The sequence below is a fragment of the Bos taurus genome, chromosome 3 (genome assembly GCF_002263795.3).
Source record: "Bos taurus isolate L1 Dominette 01449 registration number 42190680 breed Hereford chromosome 3, ARS-UCD2.0, whole genome shotgun sequence".
Classification (NCBI taxonomy): Eukaryota; Metazoa; Chordata; class Mammalia; order Artiodactyla; family Bovidae; genus Bos; species Bos taurus.
The window spans coordinates 23256674-23278083 of NC_037330.1; the positions used below are offsets into that span (position 1 = coordinate 23256674).

Sequence of the window (21410 nt, forward strand, 5' to 3'; positions counted from 1 at the left end):
GCTGGGAAGTCCACGATCAAGGTGCTGGCTTCCTCAATTCCCTGTGAGGACTTTCTTCCTGCTTTGTAGCCAGCCAGCTTCTCACTATATTCTCACATGGTGGCACTAATCCCCTCATGAGGACCCCGCCCTCTTGACTTCATCTGCTGAGTTATTTCCCAAAGTCCCCAGCTCCAAATAGCATCACATTGGGGATGGGGGTTTCAATATAAGAATTTTGAAGGGGTGCACTCAGTCCATATCCCTCTTCAAAGGAAAGTTTAATTTTCATCAAACTGGTGTTTATTGAACTGGCTACTGTGATTAAGCACTGTGCAAGGTATGGTGATCAAACATAAAGGCTGAGGAGGCCTGTGCTGTCTGACTTTCTTATTCAGAAGTATCTAGACCTCCTCAGGAGTGTCTGCTAATTAGTGTTGTGTTTCTCTTGCATAAGACATGGTGGCAGTTCTCTGATGTCTTGGCATCTTATTGGGGAGATGAGGCATACACATACATATGTATACACATATATATACACACATACATACATACATATAATATATGTATGTATATGAACTGTGGAGATTGAGACAAGAGAACAACTGCTATGGGATGGAAGACTAAAATCAGAGAATATCTTGTGGTTCACTTATAATCTGAGAATAAATCGGAGAATATTGACTGTGTCTTAGGAAATGGATAGGCAGAGGGATGGAAGTAGTGAGACTGAGGCGACTAGAAAAGGCTATAACTGAAATAATCATTACCAATATTGTCAGTTTTTTCCTTAATGACATAGTTTTAAAACTTTTTTTTTTTTTTTTTTTTACATCGTGGGTGTTCTCTGTCTGTACTTCAGTTTGTGTGAGGTTTTGCTCAACTAGCTTGTGGATTTTTAATCTGTTTCACAATGACAGCTAACTGATTTGAAAACTCATTCCTTTAGCACATGTTGGCTTGAATGCCTGAGATAGGCTGTCTGGATTAAGGGATGACGGGGGAGGCCAAGGACAAAGAAGAGGGGGCAGCTGGGAGCAATCATCTCTCCTTCCCTCCGCCTTTTGGCCTTGACTGTTCAGTCTTGTGCTGCTTCCAGAACAGAGTGGCCAGGTAGGCTTGTGGACATTGTTTACAGGGAAACTCAGAATTCAAAATCTCTGAGGCAAGAAAAAAAAAAAGGGTTAGGAGGAGTGATGGAAAAACAGAAATGTCAGGAGCAGGATCAGTCTTCATATAAGGCATAGTGCATTCTTGATCTGAGGCATCCCAACCTCAGATCTTTTCTGTCCAGCATATCATTGTCTTGATCCAGTTCATTTCAGGGATCCAGAGTAAGCAAGCATCTGTTAGACACATCTCTGGTTACCCCAAATTAGCTCATGTCCTTTTCTGCTTGTTTCCTCTGATTATATAGTACACATCCAAACCCTCAATTATATAGAATAAACCAGGGATGCCTATTCTGTGTGGAAAACATTTAATAGTGGTTATGATTCCTTTGCCTAGACCATGGCAGTGACTTGGCCATTTAACCCCCTGTCCCTTTAAAATGTTGAAATGCTGGTGGTTATTGTGTAAGCCAGAGACATCTCCTTAAGGAATTATTTTGCTGGGCAACTTGCCTCTTCTGAAATCACACTCAGCCTGAAAAGTACCTCAGGAACCTTTCTGACTTTAATTTTCCTCTTAGCTGCATTTGTAAGTAATATTTGTGGTGTCTCATTCTCTGTCTCATATTGTTAAAACTCATGGCCTTGAATTTCTGGGTCACTCTTAAAAAAATGGACAGAACTTGATTACTAATGAAAAGTTGACTCATTTCCTCCTAGGCAAAGGCTGACACTGACAATCAGAGTTTATAATTAGTTTTTAGAGAAGCATACTCTCTAATTATGGGACATCACCTATTCTTTCTTAAATTTTATAAAAATTAATGAGAGCATTATGAGGTGGGGAAATGAGTAAGATAGGTACTTAAGCTGTGTTGAGATGATGTATAAAAATTATGTCTGGAAAAAGGTCCTGCATGAATTTAATTAAGTGGTTGATTCCCTGCAAGCTTAAATTTGGTGCATCTCTTCCCAGACACACACGTCATTTTTAGTCTTGTGTGATTTGTCAGTGGATCAGAGTCCATAAAGGGAGAGACTGCAGTGTCTACCACTATTTCGTGCTGAGGAAAACAGGCGTTCATGTTGGCCATATGACTTGGGGAAGAGGCCTTTCTTTCCCTTTTAGGCTCACGGTTCCTCTTTATTCTCCATATCTTATTTAAATATATCGCTCTTTCTCTTTTGCTTATTCTTTGCTTCCTTATGCTTCCTGCAAGGGGTTAGCTGAAAGTGTGGGTTGTGCAACAGTTCCTTTATACAAGTGTGTATTGAATTGTCTGTGTGCTTAGAAGGATGAGAGTTAGGTAGCATGAAGAATGTAAAAGAAGAGACATGCACAGTTCTTGCCCCAGGGAGTCCCTGCTTAGAGTGGATTGATGGTCAAGACATACACAACCACTGACCCCAAGCATTACCATCAGCAAACATCATTACATTCTCAGGCAGTATTGCTGAAGAAATTAAAAAACCAAAATTGTAGAGTCATCAAGCTCAGGGGGTGGAAGGGATTTTGTCAAGCACCTTTCCCACTCATTTTGTTTTATAAGATGAGGAACCCAAGGCTTAACGTGGCTAAGTGACTTGTCCTGTATTACATAACTGATTGGAATGTAGAGTGGGACTAAAAGTTGCTTCTCAGCCCCCATTAGGTGACCTAAAGATTCAGCCCTATTTCTTTCCATTCTTGGTACCAACTCTCAAGGGACTGCTGTTCAGGGTGAAAACAGAGAAGGGGAAGAGAGAAAAGCAGAATTAAAAACAAACAACTTAGGGCTTTAAGAGGCAGTTTGAAAGACCAAGAATTTTAACTCTAGCTATACGTTTTATTTTTTAATATTCCACGAAACAAAACAATGTGGAAATTCTTTTCAGTTCCTCCTAAAGTAAGTCTTTAATCCTCCTAAAGGATATTAATATCCACGGGGGCTGTAGAACATACCTAAATGGAATCATACAATTTTAAAGGTATTATTAGAGGTAATTTGGCCTAGCATCTTGTTTTAATACATGAGGAGACTGAGGCTCAGAGAAGTAAAGTGGCTTTTTCAAGATTCACACCTAGTGCAAGAACCAGGGCTTGATCTAGAGGAAAGGTCTGTGGGGAACCACTCAGTCAAAAGCTCTTAGAACATGCTCAAGTCTCTGGTGAGAGTTTTTGTAAAATAATAGACTAGCTACATTTTTATTCTCATTCAGATAAGAAACAGACTCATTACATCTCTCTCTCTCTACCTACCTACCTGTCTTCAAGTATGTCCTGAGTATGTGTCACCTACCAGTAGACATGGGTTTTTAAAGCAGAATGATGCAGGAGAATGTAGCCACGTCAGCTGTGACTTTGCCTTGCTTCCATTTAGTAAGTGAAGTGCCTCTCAGGATGCATTTATCTTCACTTTGTGTGAACTTGAATGCGTACTTTCAGGATTCTTGTTTGATATTCAGTTTCTTTGGTTTGGAAAGTCACAAATCATTGTAATATCTTTAGCTTAAAAAAATTTTTTTTGACCCTTTGGGCCTGATCCCATCTTTTAAGGGAAGTAGTAGTTTTTGTCTTGAGTCACCACATTAAGTTTATACACTCTAATTCTTTTCCTTAATGTCTGTCCTTTTTATTATTATTAGTTCTAACTATGCAGAGGTATAACAATTGACAGTGATGATTCTCTGATGATTTTGTCTTTCTGAAATTAAACATGGTTCTTAACAAGTGCTCCTAAAGTGGCTGAGTTCTAATAAACAACAAAAAGTTAACCTAAATTGCGAGCACATCTTTTGAAGGTGCTTTTAGCCTCAGTTCAGTTCAGTCCCTTAGTCGTGTCTGACTCTGCGACCCCATAGACTGCAGCACGCCAGGCTTCCCTGTCCATCACCAACTCCCAAAGCTTGCTCAAACTCATGTCCATCGAGTTGGTGATGCCATCCAACCATCTCATCCTCTGTTGTCCCCTTCTCCTCCTGCCTTCAATCTTTCCCAGCATCAGGGTCTTTTCCAAGGAGTCAGTTCTTCTCATCAGGTAGCCAATGTATTGGAGCTTTAGCATGAGTTCTTCCAATGAATATTCAGGACTGATTTCCTTTAGGATGGACTGGGACTCTCCTATGTACACTTTAATGCTGTCCTGGCCTTAAAGCAGACATCAGTGAACTTTTTTCTTAAAGTGCCGGATGGTAAAGGTTTTGAGCTTTGCTGGCCAAGAAGCAAATTAAGGATATGATGTACATACCTATATATCTCTTTAAAACATAACCATTAAAACATGTAAAAGCCAGTTTTAGCCCCTGGGCTGGAGGTACAAAAACAGATGGCCTGTAGATTTTGCCCAGGGCAGTATTTGCTGACCTTTATCTTAGAGTAGCCATTTGAAATGCTTCATGTCCTTGGATGGCATGAGATATGGAAGAACCATTCTTTGTGCTAAGCTTTTTTTTTATTTAATATACAAAAGGAATTCTTAAAGCAGCTGTTGCTGAAATTAGAACAAAGAATTGTGTCCGAATCTTCCTATATCAGTTTTTAGTTGATGCAACTTTTCTAGTTGAGATGATCTGTATTGGAGGTCTGCACCAAAGCCAAGATCCTGTTAAATAAAGAATGTTTTTTAAAAATAAATAAAAAATTACATTTTTTCTTTGACAGTAACTGTTCTCTTATTGTCATAAAAGTAATAAGTGTTGTGAGATGTCATTAACTTCATGAAAGTTATCTTTTGTGTGGAAAACTTTTGGGGGTGATTATTGTGATCATGATTATTTTAATAATTATCTTTGTTCTCAAAAGCTTACAATCTAGAGGAAAACAGATAAACCAAATCCAGTACCAGCTGTGTAGTTGTTGATAGAGCATGTTTCCAAGTATAGACACCACTAGGCTAAGACTTTCACATGTACTACCAGCATCAGCCATGTAGTGAGGGATTGAAGGTTTTGCTGTTTTTGATAAAAGAATGCAAGAGTACATAAAATAATGATAGCATTGTATTTTTAAAAGAAATCATCTTTATGGTATCTGGATGTATGGTATATAAATCTCATTACACCACTGTTTAGCTTTGCAAGATTTCCACTTTGTCCCTATGGAAGCATAAATTTTGATTTCATATAGCAGATCAAGCATCACTTCAGTTCAGTTCAGTCGCTCAGTCGTGTCCGACTCTTTGTGACTCCATGAATTGCAGTATGCCAGGCCTCCTTGTCCATCACTAACTCCCGGAGTTCACTCAAACTCATGTTCATCGAATCAGTGATGCCATCCAGCCATCTCATCCTCTGTCTTCCCCGTCTCCTCCTGCCCCCAATCCCTCCCAGCATCAGAGTCTTTTCCAATGAGTCAGCTCTTCGCATGAGGTGGCCAAAGTATTGGAGTTTCAGCTTTAGAATCAGTCCTTCCAAAGAACACCCAGGACTGATCCCCTTATGATTCCAAAGCTGGGGAACAATTTTTTATAAGTCATGTGAGTTTGAATATATACAAATATAGGCAGCATTTGCAGGAAACTTTCCTGTTTAATTCAACTAACATTTATGAGTGTTATGTGTGCCAGATACTAAGCTAAAAATTACTTTATTTGGATATGCTATCTCAGTGTTTCTCAACCTTTTTATCTTTATCACCCCCTTGCCCCAAAGGAGCATTTTTAGAGTTTTTTCCCCTAATCTCTCTACCCCAACCCCATGCAATTTTAATACCATAGATATATTGTATATCAGTTTATCTATCGTAGCCCTTTGGAAGACCATTATAATGTCTAAGGTTTGTTTTTACCCCCAAGAACCATTATTTTTATGCTTTGGATCACAGCCCTGTCTTTTATGGGAACTAGTGGTTTTGGTCTTGAAGGATTCAAGGCACTGTTATTTATTTCTTCACGCTGTCCATTATTTTTATTACCTGTGGTTCTAGTCTAAGTAAGGCCATTTAAATGGGATTTTATAGTGTTTCAGGGCATTTTGAAATTATATTTTTCTATATATTATATATATTTCAATATGTTATATTATTCATTGAATGGTCTTGCATACCTATACATGTGATTATTACATTTTTGGGGAGAATGATGTATTCAGAATCTACAAAGAAATATTTTTTATTTCTCTTCAACCTTATCTCTCAAAGTTCAGAAAAATGCAGGTTTTTCTCCTGCCTACTCTTGCATTCACGTTTGGTTTGATATGATTTGAGTACAGTTATTTTTCAACTAGGAATCCTTTTAGGCCAAACCATAAGCTTTTGGAACTTTCTGCCTTCAGATATTTTTTGGACTTCAGAATTTTACAGGTGGTCATTTCCTCATGTTAGAAAACAAAGCAAACACACTCAGTTTTTTTCTCTGAAATTTTGTTTAATTTTTACTGCTCAGTGTCTGAATAATCTAACAGTTTATGCTACTGAGGCCACTTTGTAGGATGTTCTATCACTCAGGATCTTGGTGGTTCATGTAGTCAGTGTTTTATTAAAGATTAATAAAACTACAAGAGAAAATGCAGACTGTGTGTGAGAGAGAGAGAGAGAGGGAGAGAGTGTTCTTATTTGGGGAGAAAGTATGATTTACAAAGTCTACTCCATATAGGTTTGACTGACTCACTTTGAATGTTTTAGAGGTAAGTGAAGGTTAAAAAGTCCTGTATGTATCAGGAATCTTAATTAGTACTGTTAGTCCTTTGGGTAAATAGCTCAACCTAGTGGTTCCCAAACTTTGAGTATAATTAAAGTCTTTTGAGGGTGTAAGGATTTTTTTTTTTTTTTGAAGGTGTAAGATTTTATGGACCCTTGCATTTTGCCTTTTGGCTTTGGTTAAGAATATGAGCACTGAATAGTTGAATGCCTTCTGTACGCCAGTTCCTGTATTAGGCACCATGAGTATAGTGATAATAATTCTCAGTCTCTTGGGGAAGAAACAAATAATCATAATATAAGATAATGAATGATATATGTTAGGATTATGAGAATATACAGCAGGGGGCATCAAGCCTATTTCTCAAAGGAAATAAAATTTGAGCTGAAGCTTAAAGAAATTTTAGGTCTTGACTATGAGAAGAGGGCGGGGAAAAGTGTTTGGACTGAATGAACAGCACGTACAAAGTTCTGGAGGTGCATTAGAACGTGTTCTAGGAACTAAAGAAACTGAGCCTAGCAAGGGTGTAAGGAATGAAGGGATGATGGTCTTAAGATGAAGCCAGTTCTCAGTCTCTTGTTTGTATACAATGCATGATGTCAATATCTACTGAGAATTCAATAACCCTTTATAATGTCTCCACATTTTAATAACAGTAACAGCATTTACAGTCCATTTCATATGGAGAGGACATTATTTAATAGTCTAGAAAGTGATTTATAAGTATTTGCAAACTCCTTGCAGTAACTCTACAATGTTTGGGGACAACTGGTTTAACTCATTTGTTTTTGCCTGTTACTCTGAAGGGTGCTTTTTGTAAACTCATGTATTTAGAATACGTTTGCCATATTTTAATCACAAGTAGATGCTTTCTCAGGGTCCACTCAGTGAAATCTGGTAAAGGTACGGATTGTATGCTAGAAGACAGGAAAGACCACCTTCTGTTATGGCAGCAACAGAAGTCTTCCAATGCTGTTTGTGTGCCCTTGTCCACTCTTTCAAGTGATGATTGAAGAGGCTAGGCACTCAGTTCAGCTTTTGAGCTTTGATAAATGAGCCCAGACTATAAACTGGAAGATAAGGGTGTTTGCAAATTCTTGTGTAAATAAAGCATGGTTTCCCATTGCAATGGTTACTGATTTCATAGTTTCTGATGAAGATGAACAGTGCTATGAATTATTAACAGTTTTGAAGTGTATACCACGGCAGCTTCTTTCTGGTTTGAATTTATTAAAATCAGTGTGTGTTTATTGCTTTATTCATATGGGGGGTAGTGTTGAAAAACCGAAATGCATGGAAACCAAGTGAGGTGGAGCTTCAGAAGATAATTCCCAGCCTCACAATTCCCTGTGAAATTCTTTTCCTGTGGGAAACTTTTAATTTGGAAGCATTCAGCCTAATGTGGGAACCAAGATTAACATTTTCTGAAATACTACAAGAAAAGCAGAAATGTTCTGCTCAGGAAGCTGAATTTACATAGTAGAAAAATGGGCTGTCCTACAGTATTTTGTAGTCTTTATTAGTTGTGGTAAAAAAAAAAAAAAAAAGTGCGTGTGTGTGTGTGTGTGTGAGAGAGAGAGGAGAGAGAGAAAGAAAATGAAAGAGAGGAGGGAGAAATTGATTGTATATTGGTCTTTGTTTCCTTTACATCAAACCAGCAAAGCCCTAGAAAGTGTGTTTTACCACAGACAGCCCAGAACTGGGCCCTAACTCTGTACACGAATACTTTTTTTTAGTTCTTTTTGTTTTTCTTTCTTGCTGAGTAAGCTATAGTATTTCCTTTTTTTTTTTTTTTAATTTTCTCTTTCTTTTTGGGGGGAAGGGAGGTGAGAAGGGGAGTGGGAATGACAAGAAGAAGTCAACATCACACAGAACTCTTCCCTTTTTCCCTCTTTACCAGGAAGTTAGCAGGACGTCTTCCTGTACCCTTTTTTTTTAAAAGTCAGTAATTAGCATAACCCAGTGGTTACCTTTACACAGAGTTACAGAATCAAAAAGTTGACAGCCTGATGAGATGTTCAACTGGAGGTACTGAGAGGAGGGTGACAGTGAGGTTGGACTAGTAGGTTGGGCCTCTTGAATTCCAATCCGAGAGTTTGGACTTGATTCTGGAGACTCTTGGGCATCTAGGAGTTTGTAAGCCAGAGCCTTGGGAATTAAGTATTATATAGGAACTTTAACTGGTTACAGTTAGCTTTGGCTGTTAGCAATCATTTTTATCTACTTGAACAGGGGCCTGGGGGGCGGGGAGGGAGCAGGAAACTAAGCTGGCGTTATGGTCACAGGAAAGAACAGACTGATTTGGGACCTTTTCAGACTGCAGACCTTTGTTACTGACCAATGCTTAATTTGGTTTCTGGGTTTTGTAATTTTTTTCCCCTCTGCCCTTACCTCATTTACCTTAACAACAGCTCCCCCTTTCTAGCTCAGCTAGGGCAGGCTGCCACTGCGGATTGGGGGGCCGAGAGGCCTAGAGCAAGAAGAAAGTGGGTTGAAAGCAGAGTTCTGTTTAAAGAATTTTCTGCTGGAAACCAGCCCAGAGGGAGTAAAGAGGAGCTTTAATGAGGAGCAGCTGCAGGGCCGACGCAACCCACATGAGACATTTTTCCCCCCTCCGTTCCACATTCTGTGTAGTTTTTAAAAAATCATGATTTTGAAATAGCTGTTTTGTAAAGCACGCCTCTCTTTTTCTTCTTCTCCTATGTGGTAGTGTTTTGCTTTGTTGTTTTATTTTTTTAATGACCAAATCCTCACTAAAAAAAAGCTGAAGGCAGAGCTGCAGAGAAGCCCTGGGTGCCACTTGGCCTCACCCTGCTGATACAGAACAGTCTGTGGAGAAAACAAGGAGAGAGAACATTGGCTTTTATTTGAAAAAGGGGCTTATTTCCTGCTCAAACTTTGGTCATCTTGGAGCTGACACAAGCTACTACAGTATTTTAAGCTTTTCTCTAGACGAGTGGCCATTCACTTAGGAAACTTGAAAGAACAATTTTTTCTATCCTGTATTACTAAGGAGACTGATCCTGAATCACAGCCATTGCTAGATAGATTGGAATTGCTATTCAAATCCCAGCTTTGTTGAAATCTCTAAAGTGGCTACATGTAAACGAATCCAGGCTGCTGGTGACATGTGAGAGTTGGGGTCTGGTTTTCATCTGTTTTATTGAGAGGGGACTTATGGGCATCCATTCAGTTGGAATGTTTTCTAGTTCCGTTAGGAGGAATCCCTTGTTTTTCCCTCTCTTTTTCGCCCTTCATTCCTCCCCTTCACTTCATTCCCCATGTGTCTGTTTGAATAGTAACAATGAAAGAGTGGACCTCTTCGTGTCAGAAATGGCAGACTTTTTCAGAAAAATACGTGACCGTATGGAGCTGATAAAGTGTTCAGATTCGTTTATGAAATTGTTTTACAGGGAAAAAGCCCCCTCCCGCAGAACTTTCCCTGTACTCAAAGCATCCCCTGTGAACTGCGTTCTTTCAGAGATCCAAAGCCAGAGAAGGGAAGAGACTAGGAGGAAGTCACTGAGAAAACTACTTAAATAAGTTATAAATTTTCTCCAGAGGAGGGCATTCATATAGTTTCAGGAACCAAATGCAGTTTTTAGAGGTTTTTTGTTGTTGTTGTTGTTGTTATATTTTTAGAAGATTTTTTACATATACCTTTAGTTTAAGATGTAGGCTGTCTTCCAAAAATGGTACTGTGGTAACTTAATAGAACTATAGATTTGTAAGGGAACTTGGATGATAAAGTCAACTTGAGCCATCTCAAGAAGAGAGCTATTTAATCTCTTGTTTTTAGCAGAGAGTCCCAGTTCCCACTGAGACTAACAGGGTATATGGTGTACTCCTATTACAGTTGAACATGGATTTGCAAAGTTGAAAGGTCTCCTGTATTAGGAGATGGGGTCCTTTATTTCTGGCTATCTCACTTACCCATCTCTCCCCTTTCTTCCTATGTCCATAATTTCTTCCTGTGTCCATAATTCATCCCTGGGATGTGAGGGATGACCTTGTACCCCAGGATGATTTTTTTGATTGCCTTGCCTTGTGTTCTACCAGGCAGAGCCCCACATGAGGTTGAGAGGGGATTTTGCAACATAGGTGGTTATGGTGTTCAAGCCAACCGCTCCAGGGTCTGAAGACTTGCTCTTCCCCACAAAAATATCAGTTTGAGAGAGACACAGGGAAGACCTCGTTATGGCTTAATGAAGAAGAGCCATATTGGTAGAAATAATGTAGTATATAACATGGAGTACAACTGCTGTTAGATCAGAGATGGGTGGGATGGTTTGGAGAAAGCTTAGTAAAGGATATAGGTTTTGAACAGGTCTTTGAAACAAGGATAGAAGAAAGGAAAATAGAGACATATCAGATGGTAAAATGTGGTACCTCTCACTGGAGATTAGATAGAAGATTTTTATATAAGGAGCAGTAGACCTGAGTGTGGAAATAATCTGGAGTGCTTAAGTTATGGGTCACCAAGGAGTAGATTGGAAGATAGGAGTAGGGCGGACAAATAGGTCGTAAGAAGGGCTGTGCGCTGAAACTAGCTTCTGAGCAGAAAAGTGAGTGACATGATCGAAATTATACTTGAGAAGGATCATTCTTTAAGTAGTGTGCTTACTTTCAGGGAGCAATTTTCTCTCTGAATTTAATGAAGAGGTGTAGACAGGATGCTGGTGTAATTGAGATAACAGAACTGACTAAATAGGAGCCAATCTTGGGGTAAGACTTCATAGAATACTTTCAGTTAAGTGATGCTTTATATTTTGATAAAGACTAGGTAAAGATAGAAGTACAGTTGTAGGTGATCCAAAACTAGGGGAAATTTCTGGATTTACAGACAAACTTGCGGCAGGTCAGTTTGGTGTCCTTATCAGTACAACAGAGGTTCAGACCAATTGACTTCTGAGATTTGGTGCAGTGTTGAAATTCTGTGATTATATGAATAAAGTGTAAAGTTATCTAAATAAAGAAAACTTGGGGTAAAGATTCAGCATGTTGAATTGAAAAGAAAGAAATTACAGGACCAATAATTGCATTCAAAAAACATGGTGTACTAATACAGGATGGGCTGATATGGCATAAAAGTAGTTCATGTGGGAAAAAAAGTGCGGACTTTTTAACTGAATCTGGATTTTGTAACTTTTATAAAAGTGAACACAGCTTTAAGCAGCAATAGTAGAAGCAATAGTGTCCAATTCTATGCTATAGTGGTAAGAACATATGTATTATGTGGTTTTTTTTTTCCCCCCCATTTTGGGTCCTACCTTTTAAAGAGGTTTTTGATGAACTAGAATCATCTAGTTGGGGGTAGGCAGATAGCTCAGTGTGGAAGTATGTGGGCTCTGAAATCATACCTGGATTTGAGGTCTGCCTCTAATACCTACTAGCTCTGAAATCTTCATCTTTCTAAACTTTAAGGTCCTCACATACAGAATGAACATAATGATATAGCATAACTGTTAGAGGGAGTAATAAAAACAAAATGCTTAGCAAATACATAATACATAGTAAGTTCTTCAGAAATGTTGGTCACTCTTATTATTATTGTTATCTGAAGCGTAGGAGAGCCACTAAAATGGTGAAGAAGTCTGGAATAGCCCAAAGCATTGAATGCTGGAAAAAGAAAACAAAGAGGAAACAAATAATTACCTGTAAATTCTTGAAGGGCCACATGTAAGAGAAGCTGGTTCCTTTTTGTTCTAGAGGACAGGCATAGCCAGCGAATGGAAATTATAGGGAGGCAGAATTATTTTTTTAAATAAGATATAACTCACATACTAAAATCTTTTTAATTAAAAATTTTTATTGAAGTATATAGTTGATTTACAATGTTGTGTTAGTTTCTGGTGTACAGCAAAGTGATTCAGTTATATATATATATTAATATATATATATTACCTTGTAGTTTGTTATAGGATATTGAATACAGTTCCTTGTGCTACACAGTAGGACCTATTATTTACCTGTTTTTATATATAGTAGTTTGTATCTGTGAACTCTATACTCTTAATTTATCCTTTCCCAACTCTCTTTCCCTTTTCATTTGTTTTCTACGTCTGTGAGTCTGTTTCTGTTTTGTAAATAAGTTCATTTGTATCACATAATAAATTCCACATATAAGTGATATCATATGGTATTTGTCTTTCTCAAACTTCACTCAGTATGACAATCTCTAGGTCCATTTATGTTGCTGCAAATGGCATTATTTCATTCTCTTTTATGTGTAACATTCCATCATGTTTGTATATATACCACATCTTCTTTATCCATTCATCTGTTGGTGGACATTTAGGTTGCTTCGATGTCTTGCTATTGTAATAGTGCTGCTATGAGCACAGAGGTACATATATCTTTTCGAATCACAGTTTTGTCTGGATATATGACAAGGAGTAGGATTGTGGGATCATATTGCTCATCATATCGCTCTGTTAGTTTTTTAAGGAACCTCCATACTGTTTTCCATAATGGTTGCACCAATTTACATTCCCACCAACACTAATTCATATACTATTAAATTGACCCTTTTGAAATATACAATTCAGTGGTTTTTAGTATATCCACAGTTAAGTGTAACTATCAGCATTATATAATTTCAAAACATTTTCATTACCTTCCAGAGACTGTCCCTATTCTTCAGCAGTCCCTCTCCAGTTCCCCTCTTCCCAGCTCCTGGTAACACTAATCTGCTTTCTATCTCTATAGATTTGCCTATTCTGATCTTTCACAAAAATGAAATTATACAATATGTGGCCTTTTGTGTCTAGCTTCTTTCACTTAGCATATTTTCAGGGTTTGATACATATCACAGCATGTATCAAATTTTCATTCCTTTTTATGGCAAATAATATTTCATTGTATGGATATACCACATTTTATTTACCCATTTATCAGCTGTGGATGTTTGGGTTGTTTCCACTTTTTGTTATTATAAATAATGCTACTGTGAACATTCTTTACAAATTTTTGCACTGATTTACATTTTATCCTTCTTGGTATATACATAGCTAGGAAGGAAGGCAGAATTTGAAGACATCAGAAAGAAAGGATGCCAGACAATATCTACTCACACTGAAGGCAGTTCTATTGTTGAAGTAGTGAGCCAGTATTTTATCTTACTTAACAAATGCATGGCATTTACTATGCACTAGATAACTGTTCTAAGTGCTTTACAATTATTTTAAACCCTGAAAGGTAGGCACTGTTATTAACTTTATTTTACAACAAGGAGGTTTAATAACTTGCTCAGGATCACTCTCAGAGTAAATGGGATTGAAATCCAGGTGATCTAATTTTAGTGTCTGCACTTTTAAAGTAGAAAGAAAATAACTTCAAGTATTTATTAAATTCTGTTTCTTAGACATCATACTTAATTGCTTTTATTCACATAGAGGCTGTGATCATCTTTCAGGGATATTTTAGAAAGAATTATCTCTTTGGGTAGAAACTCCATTAGGATGTCTTGAATCCCATGGTTCTCTTATTATTATACAGTGATAGATGGAAGTGAGGGGAAAAGCTAGCAACAACGTGTTTGACCTGAGGCTTTTTAATTGATCAGAATTTTTATCAGAAAGGAGACAGTATTTATGATAAGTACTATAGGAATTCAGTTTAACAAGACTTCAGAACGTAGTCATAAGTTATGTATAATGTAAAAGGATTAACCAAAAGTAACTTTTGAGATGGTGAATGGAAGCCTTAGAAAAATGGAGAAATTAAAATTTCATGAAAATATGACTGTACTTTTGAAATGTATAGTTTCAGGTATTGGCAGGATATGTTAAGGTAAGTAGATGACTTTTAGTAAACTGACCATATGGAACTGGCACTGGGTACACGAAGGTAGTTGCTTTAAACTAAATGAACAACCACCAAAATAACAAATGCATAAGGGAGGAAGGAGCAGTCCAACCCAGACTTAAACTTCAAGTGGCCATAAATTTATGGGGAGGAAGAAGAAGAGGATTCCAGAATCTAAAATAAGAATTTGCGCAGCTTTGAAGTACAGAGGGAGTCATAGAAGCCAAATGTAAACCAATTAGAGTGGTGGAGGTATAGCCAGCAATGCCTCCTCTAAGAATTTCCTTATGAAGAAATCTCAGTTGAGACCACTGAACTTGACAAGGGAAAAGTCATTGCTCTTGGGACATGTTTTCTGGCCAATAAGAAAAATGCAAGTTTTACTGCAAAGGAACAAATAAGATGGAAAAGAAAGGGAAAATAGCTGTGAAATTAGGCTATAGTTATAGAAGTTTGTTTGTGAAGGAAGTATTTGGAAAGGGAAATGAGGCTTAGTGAAAAATGTAGATTAAAAGAGACTTGTACATGTTTTAAGGTAAAGGAATAGGCTGATGTCTAGCTATCTAGAACATTTTAAATAAGAAAGTCTTTATTATTATATCAGCAGTGAGTCTAGTTTCCCATAAAAATAAGTTGGATTTCAGGAGAATAAGTTATTTGTACATCCTATCTTAGTATTATCTCATTTAGAGTAAGACCCTGACTCTTCTTTGCAGTGGCCTAAAGTCTCCCCATGATCTGCCGCCTACTTGTAACTGTAATCTCTTTTCTGCTACTTTTTCTTACTCCCTTTGGTGGAACCACAGAGGTCTTCTGGCTATTCCTCAACCATACTAAGACTGTTCCCTCTTTAAGGGCCTTTGCATTTGCTGTTCTCTCTGCCTTTAACATGCTTTCCCTAGATACCTCCATAGCTATCTCTTCCCTCATTTAGCTCTTGACTCAAATGTGCCTTTCAGTGAGACTCTCTCTGCTTTCCCTATTTCTAACTGAAATACCTTATTTATCTACCTCTGTTATCCCCAATTCATTCCCTTCCTATGCTTCTTTCTTGTTTTATTGTTTTTCATAGCACTTAACTCCACGTAGCAAATTATAGATTTCATTTATTAATTTTGCTTTTTGTCTTCTCTTACTAGAATTTAAACTCTGTGAGTTCAAGAATTTTCCTAGCTCTAGAACAATGCATGATACTTAATAGGCACTTAGTAACTGTTGCATGAATGAACGAGTGTAATATTCTTTGTGGAAACTGGTATGAAAATGTTCTTCTTCATCATCAACATCATTATTAATAAGCATTTTAGATGCTATATATAGAATTCTGCTGCTGCTAAGTCGCTACAGTTGTGTCTGACTCTGTGCGACCCCACAGATGGCAGCCCACCAGGCTCCTCTGTCCATGGGATTCTCCAGGCAAGAATACTGGAGTGGGTTGCCATTTCCTTCTCCAATATGTGGAATTAAGCTTCATATATTCTGTTATTCAGAAGTTGGCAAACTTTTTCTGTTAAGCATCAGATATAAATACTTTTTGGAGCCATATGGTTTCATCACAACTACTCCACCCTGTTATTATAATGCAAAAGTAGCCATAGACAATCCCTGTATGAATGAGTAGGATTGTGTTCCAATAAGAGTTCATGTGTGGACACTGAAATCTGAATTTCGCATACTTTTCAAATGTCATAAAATATTATTTTCTTTTGATTTTTCCCCCAACTATTAAAAAATGTAAAAGTCATTTATAGCTCTCAGGCCATAAAAAAGAACAAGCAATGGATCAAAGCAGACTCACAAGCTGTAGTTGTCACCTCTATTTTTACTGGTTTCTTAAACATATCTTAGTTGAAACATTTTTCCTTTAGTGGTAGGAAAAAACAATGTAGATTAAACTTTAGTAATAGATAATTTGGGAATACTTTTGTTTGGCTCCAGAATCTTGTCTGGTGGCTCAGATGGTAAAAAGACTACCTGCAGTGTGGGAGACCCAGGTTCGATTCCTGGGTCAGGAAGATCCCCTGGAGGAGGAAATGGCAACCCACTCCAGTATTCTTGCCTGGAAAATCCCATGAACGGAGGAGCCTGGCAGGCTACAGTCCATGGAGTCGCAAAGAGTCGGACATGACTGAGTGACTTCACTCTACTTTAGAATCTTCCATACTGCTTCAGTTTTGTTTTCCTGGGAACCTTACGCTTTCATTATGTTTATGAAGCTAATGTTTAAGTGAATTTGTGTTCTCTGAGCAGATGCCACATGATAGTGTTGGAGAGGTGGTGATGATGGTAGCAAAGCCTGGGCAAAGCCCACCCAGGCTTAAAAGTTTGTCATTATTTATAAGGCAAATAATTCCCATATGGGAGAATCAGAAGTTGTCAGCCAAGCGTAATGCCCAGAGGACTGTTACTGTGAATGAGAATTGTGTTGCAGTTTTAACACCATCCATAACAGATTTCTCAAACAAGTTGCAAATGCTTTTAATAATATGGTTAATTTTAGCTATACTACATTGGCAATTTTTGGTGCTTTACTTAAAAAATAATTAGAAAATAACCTATTCTATTATAAAATCAAGCTGTGATTTGAATAAAGCATTATATTTTCCTCAGTAAGTGCAAAGAGAGAAGAAAATGTTTTTCATTTGCAAAACTTTAAAAAATATTTATAAAGTTTTTCACATACTTTGTTCAATTCTTACAAGAGCCTCATGATGGAGGTAGCTTTATTAACTATTTAAAATGTGAAAGAGCTGATAGTGAAGTTAAGTAATTTATTCAAGGTCATACCACCAGGACTCCAGATAGGCCTTCTGATGATATGAGGTAGACACTCCTCATTGGAAACTTCAGCCAGTCTTTGGTTTCAGTGCTGTGCCCTTTCCTCACTGCCTCTCATTCTCTAGCTTTACCTGTTCACAAGGATGCTCAGAGCTCTAGCTGCTCCTGGTTCTGCTGTGCTTACTATACAGAGCTCTGAGAAAAGATTGAGAAGGCTGGGACTAGCTCCATCACTGCCACTGAAGCCACTTACTAGTTCTGTTTCCTCTTCCATTGTGTCTTAGTCCCCAAATATCTGGTCCTCCTTCTTTCCTCAAAACTGTGACCTCTAAAGACCTTATGTGCTCAACCAGTGGCTACTAAACATCGTGGACAGGTTGGCAAAGACAAGAAGGAATGAAACAGAACCCCAGGGCTTAAAGTCTGAGTGGCTGGGAGAGTCAAGACACAGTGACTGAGCTTCGGAGGATGCAATAGGAGCCGGTTTTGAGGGGGAGAATTTAGTTTGTTTAAATGTATTATCTTCAAGGTAATGGTGGAACAGCCTTGTAGTTAGTTTTCTATCCTCCAAAAAGTCAAATGGAGAAATAGATTGAACCAAGTATCTGGGGCGACAGCCAAATGGCAAAATTTATAGTTAAAATCAAAGACTTTTTGTTCCTTTTAAACGCTTCCTAGAGATCCTGTTTAAACAACCTTTTCATTATGAAAATAGCGACTTTCTATGCTTTTTTAATGGTGTTTGGAGAAAGTTTTTATAAATATTACACACATTTTGGAATGGTTGTGCATCTTACGAATCAGTGGTGGCATGTAAAAAGATTTCTCAACATAATATGTGGGAAATGTTGTAGACTGTTGTTCTTGACTTGTTTTCCCTTCTTCACTTGGGTGTTTGTATGGTACCTTACATATTTTTAATGTTATTTTAATGTTATGCTGTGCTTTTTTTGGTTAGGAAAGCTGCTTGCTACTAATATCTTTGCAGATTTAAGTTTCTGAAAAGTCTCTTGAATTCTTCCCCATTCCTATACCTCCTTTTCCTTTGTCACAGTCTCAACCCCTTGAACATGATCCAGAAATCTAGATATGGGCCAACTGATGTTTCAGTGGGAATAAGAAAGACTTATTGTTCCTCAGTGCTTAACTGAAGCCACCTGATATTTTATAGATTTTAAATTTGAGAGGGTCAGAGGATCAGTCCATGCATCATCATATGTGTCTTAATTCTATCAGTTGACTTAGTCAAAAGGAGAAAGTTACTGAATTTGAAGACAAGTCTCCACGATGCTGCACAAAACGGTGCTGTTACAGCCTACCAGCCTGCGCCTACACGAAAAAGGCTGTGGTTGTATTTTGCCTCTGAATAAGGATCATGGTCAAAAAGACATGAGAGTATGTGGTTAAGTACTCTAAACACTTCGCCTAAAGTGAGACAGTCTTATAGGTTGTGCCTTCGTTTCTCAGTTCACAGTCTAGTATTTTCTTGAATGAATTGCATTATCTTATAAGTTTGTGGACTTATAAGAAGTCAAATGTTTTCATGGACTCCTCTCTTTTCCATATAGGTGTCCAGAGGGCTTCTTGGGAGAATATTGTCAGCATCGAGACCCCTGTGAGAAGAACCGTTGCCAGAATGGTGGGACGTGTGTGGCCCAGGCTATGTTGGGGAAAGCCACGTGCCGCTGTGCCCCGGGCTTCACGGGCGAGGACTGCCAGCACTCGACTACTCACCCCTGCTTTGTGTCTCACCCCTGCCTGAATGGGGGCACCTGCCACGTGCTTAGCCGGGACACCTACGAGTGTACCTGCCAAGTCGGTTTTACAGGTAACAAGTGGGACTCAGGCCCACACTTTCCTATTCTCAGCAGGTACTTCTATATGGTGTCTTTTAGATACTATCATCTGGTTCTTTAGGGTCCCCCTCTATCGTACATGTTTATCATTATGGAAAGAACTGGAATGTTCCAGTCAACTATCCTTAACTTCCTTTTGAAAGGGGAGAAAGAGAAAGCAAAAGGGTCAGATACTCCACAGTGGTTGACTGCCTGAAGTGTATGTATCAGGACTGGGGATTATGATTAATTCCCTGTCACTGGAAGAAAAGTTGTTAGTGTTATTGATAACTTATTCCTTAAAAACTTCTCTCTCCAGACATTCAGGGCACTGGCTTTTCTGGTTTTCTAAACCGATTGTTTCTTTTGCTTCTCTATTACCTTGTCCTTGTCCTCATGCATTTAATTTTTGTTCTTTGGAACTCTGTTTTGAGCCTTCTTTTGAGCCATATGACAGCTTTCCCCAGGGAGTCTCACTCTCTCCAGTTTCTTCAGCTGTCATCATCTTCATCCCCTGCTGATGACTCTCACGATCATCCTTTTTGCTTCACACTGACACTGACATTCAGGCTAACTATCTATTGCATATTATCCTTGGAAATTCAACAGGCACCTGAAACTCAACATGTTGATATAGATAGTGACACCAGTGTGCCCTCCAAATACCCCAAGCTAGAAACTCCATCTCATTTGTCTGTAGCCCACCTGGACTCAGGCATGCATTTTAGTCTGAGTTTCTTCCCACCTGTCTACTCCCCTCCGTTTCCTCTTCTGCTCTGTAGTTGACGTTCATGTCCTTTCTCACTTGGACTCCTGCAGTCGTTTCCTAATTGGTTTCCTTACCTTTACTTTCTCCCCGTCTTGTTTACCTGTCACATCGCCACATCTTTAGTTATACATGCAAATCTTCTCACAAACTCACCTGCTTACCATGCCTAGTGACTTTTCGTCATCTGCAGAGTAAACTGCAGACTCTTTTACTTGGCTTTCACAGCCCTTCACAGTCTAGGCCTTGCGTCTTTTTATAGCCTCACTTCCCCACAAGCATCTCGCTTTAGTGACGCCAGCGTCCTCATCATTTCCTGAAAATGTCACACTTCCTGTGCCTCCATGCTATTGCATACTCCTTTGCTGGAATGCCCTTTTCTACATTTGGAAATTGCCTAATGTTATTGTAACCTCTCAGTGACCCTCTCATGATTCCTTTACACAGTTAGTCTCTGTGTTCTATTATTTTATGTGTCATAGTTTGTTGTAATCAATTTTGACATGTTTCTCATCTGACTGTATTATGAGCTCTTCAAAGGTGGGTCTGAGCTTTATTCAAAATGAACCATAAGTGTTTATTAACTTAGTTCTGAAAAGGAGAACTATTCACTGTTTTGTCCTCCAGTATATCAACAATTCTGTAAATCTAATTAGAAAATGAAAAACACACTTAGAAAACTAGACTGATTCATTCAGTTTGGAATGCTTGTTCTATTGGTTTTTGATTAAAAGGTGTTACAGTTATATCTCCATCATGACTGTGACAGCATTGATACTGTGAGTCACTGAAGAGATTTGGTGGTTGAGAGAATAATTTTTCCTGATTGTCAGTTTCAAGTTGTTTTGCTCCACAAGGCAAGGGAGGGCATATCCACTTAAAACATTTTAATCCCGACTAGTGTAAACGGCAGTGATACCTTCTTCATAATGAAAACGTTACTCTGAAATAACCCTTAAATTAAAGTGGATTCCTTGCTATTAAAAAGATCTCTTCTTGGTAGTCCTCAGGGTGCTAATCATCTTTATACATCTGCCACTTTCATCTACCACTTTAGGAACCACCACAGGTCAAGCTCACCCTTTTAGTTTTGGGATAGCTCACTACCCTACCTCATCAGACCTTATGAGCTCACCTCACTCATAGATGAAAAAAACAGAGGCAGAAGGTTAGTGCTTGTACAAAACGTATATGGGAAACCAAGGTCAGCAACCTTCTTGTTTCAGTTGTAGGCAAATACTCTGAAATACACTGTTGGCAGAAGTAACCATTTTTATCTGTTCTCCACTGTAGGTAAGTACTCTCAGTAGAATGAAGGAAAATAGGGAGAAAAATGAAGGTGCCTTCACTCTGTCTTCCCTGAGGTATACATGCTGTACCTAGATTTTTTTTTCCCCTTTTCCCTTTGATTTGATATTCCTGGTAGACAGAGAGTACTTTTGTGTACTCATGTGTCACCTCTCTCTCCCTTTTAGAGAATCTGTCATGGCTCTTACTTGCTTTTCTATGTGGAGGTGGG

The 21410-nt window shown here is 38.3% G+C and overlaps 1 protein-coding gene across 2 annotated transcripts in view; it reads left to right on the plus strand.

Annotated features, from left to right (window-relative positions):
* Window positions 1-21410, plus strand: part of NOTCH2 (notch receptor 2) — a 175284-nt gene that overhangs the window by 60152 nt on the left and 93722 nt on the right. For both annotated transcript variants that reach the window (XM_002686114.7, XM_024990003.2), the window contains one exon: window positions 18859-19118. In XM_002686114.7, coding sequence (XP_002686160.3) covers window positions 18859-19118 — 260 coding nt within the window. The remainder of the gene's footprint in view (window positions 1-18858; window positions 19119-21410) is intronic.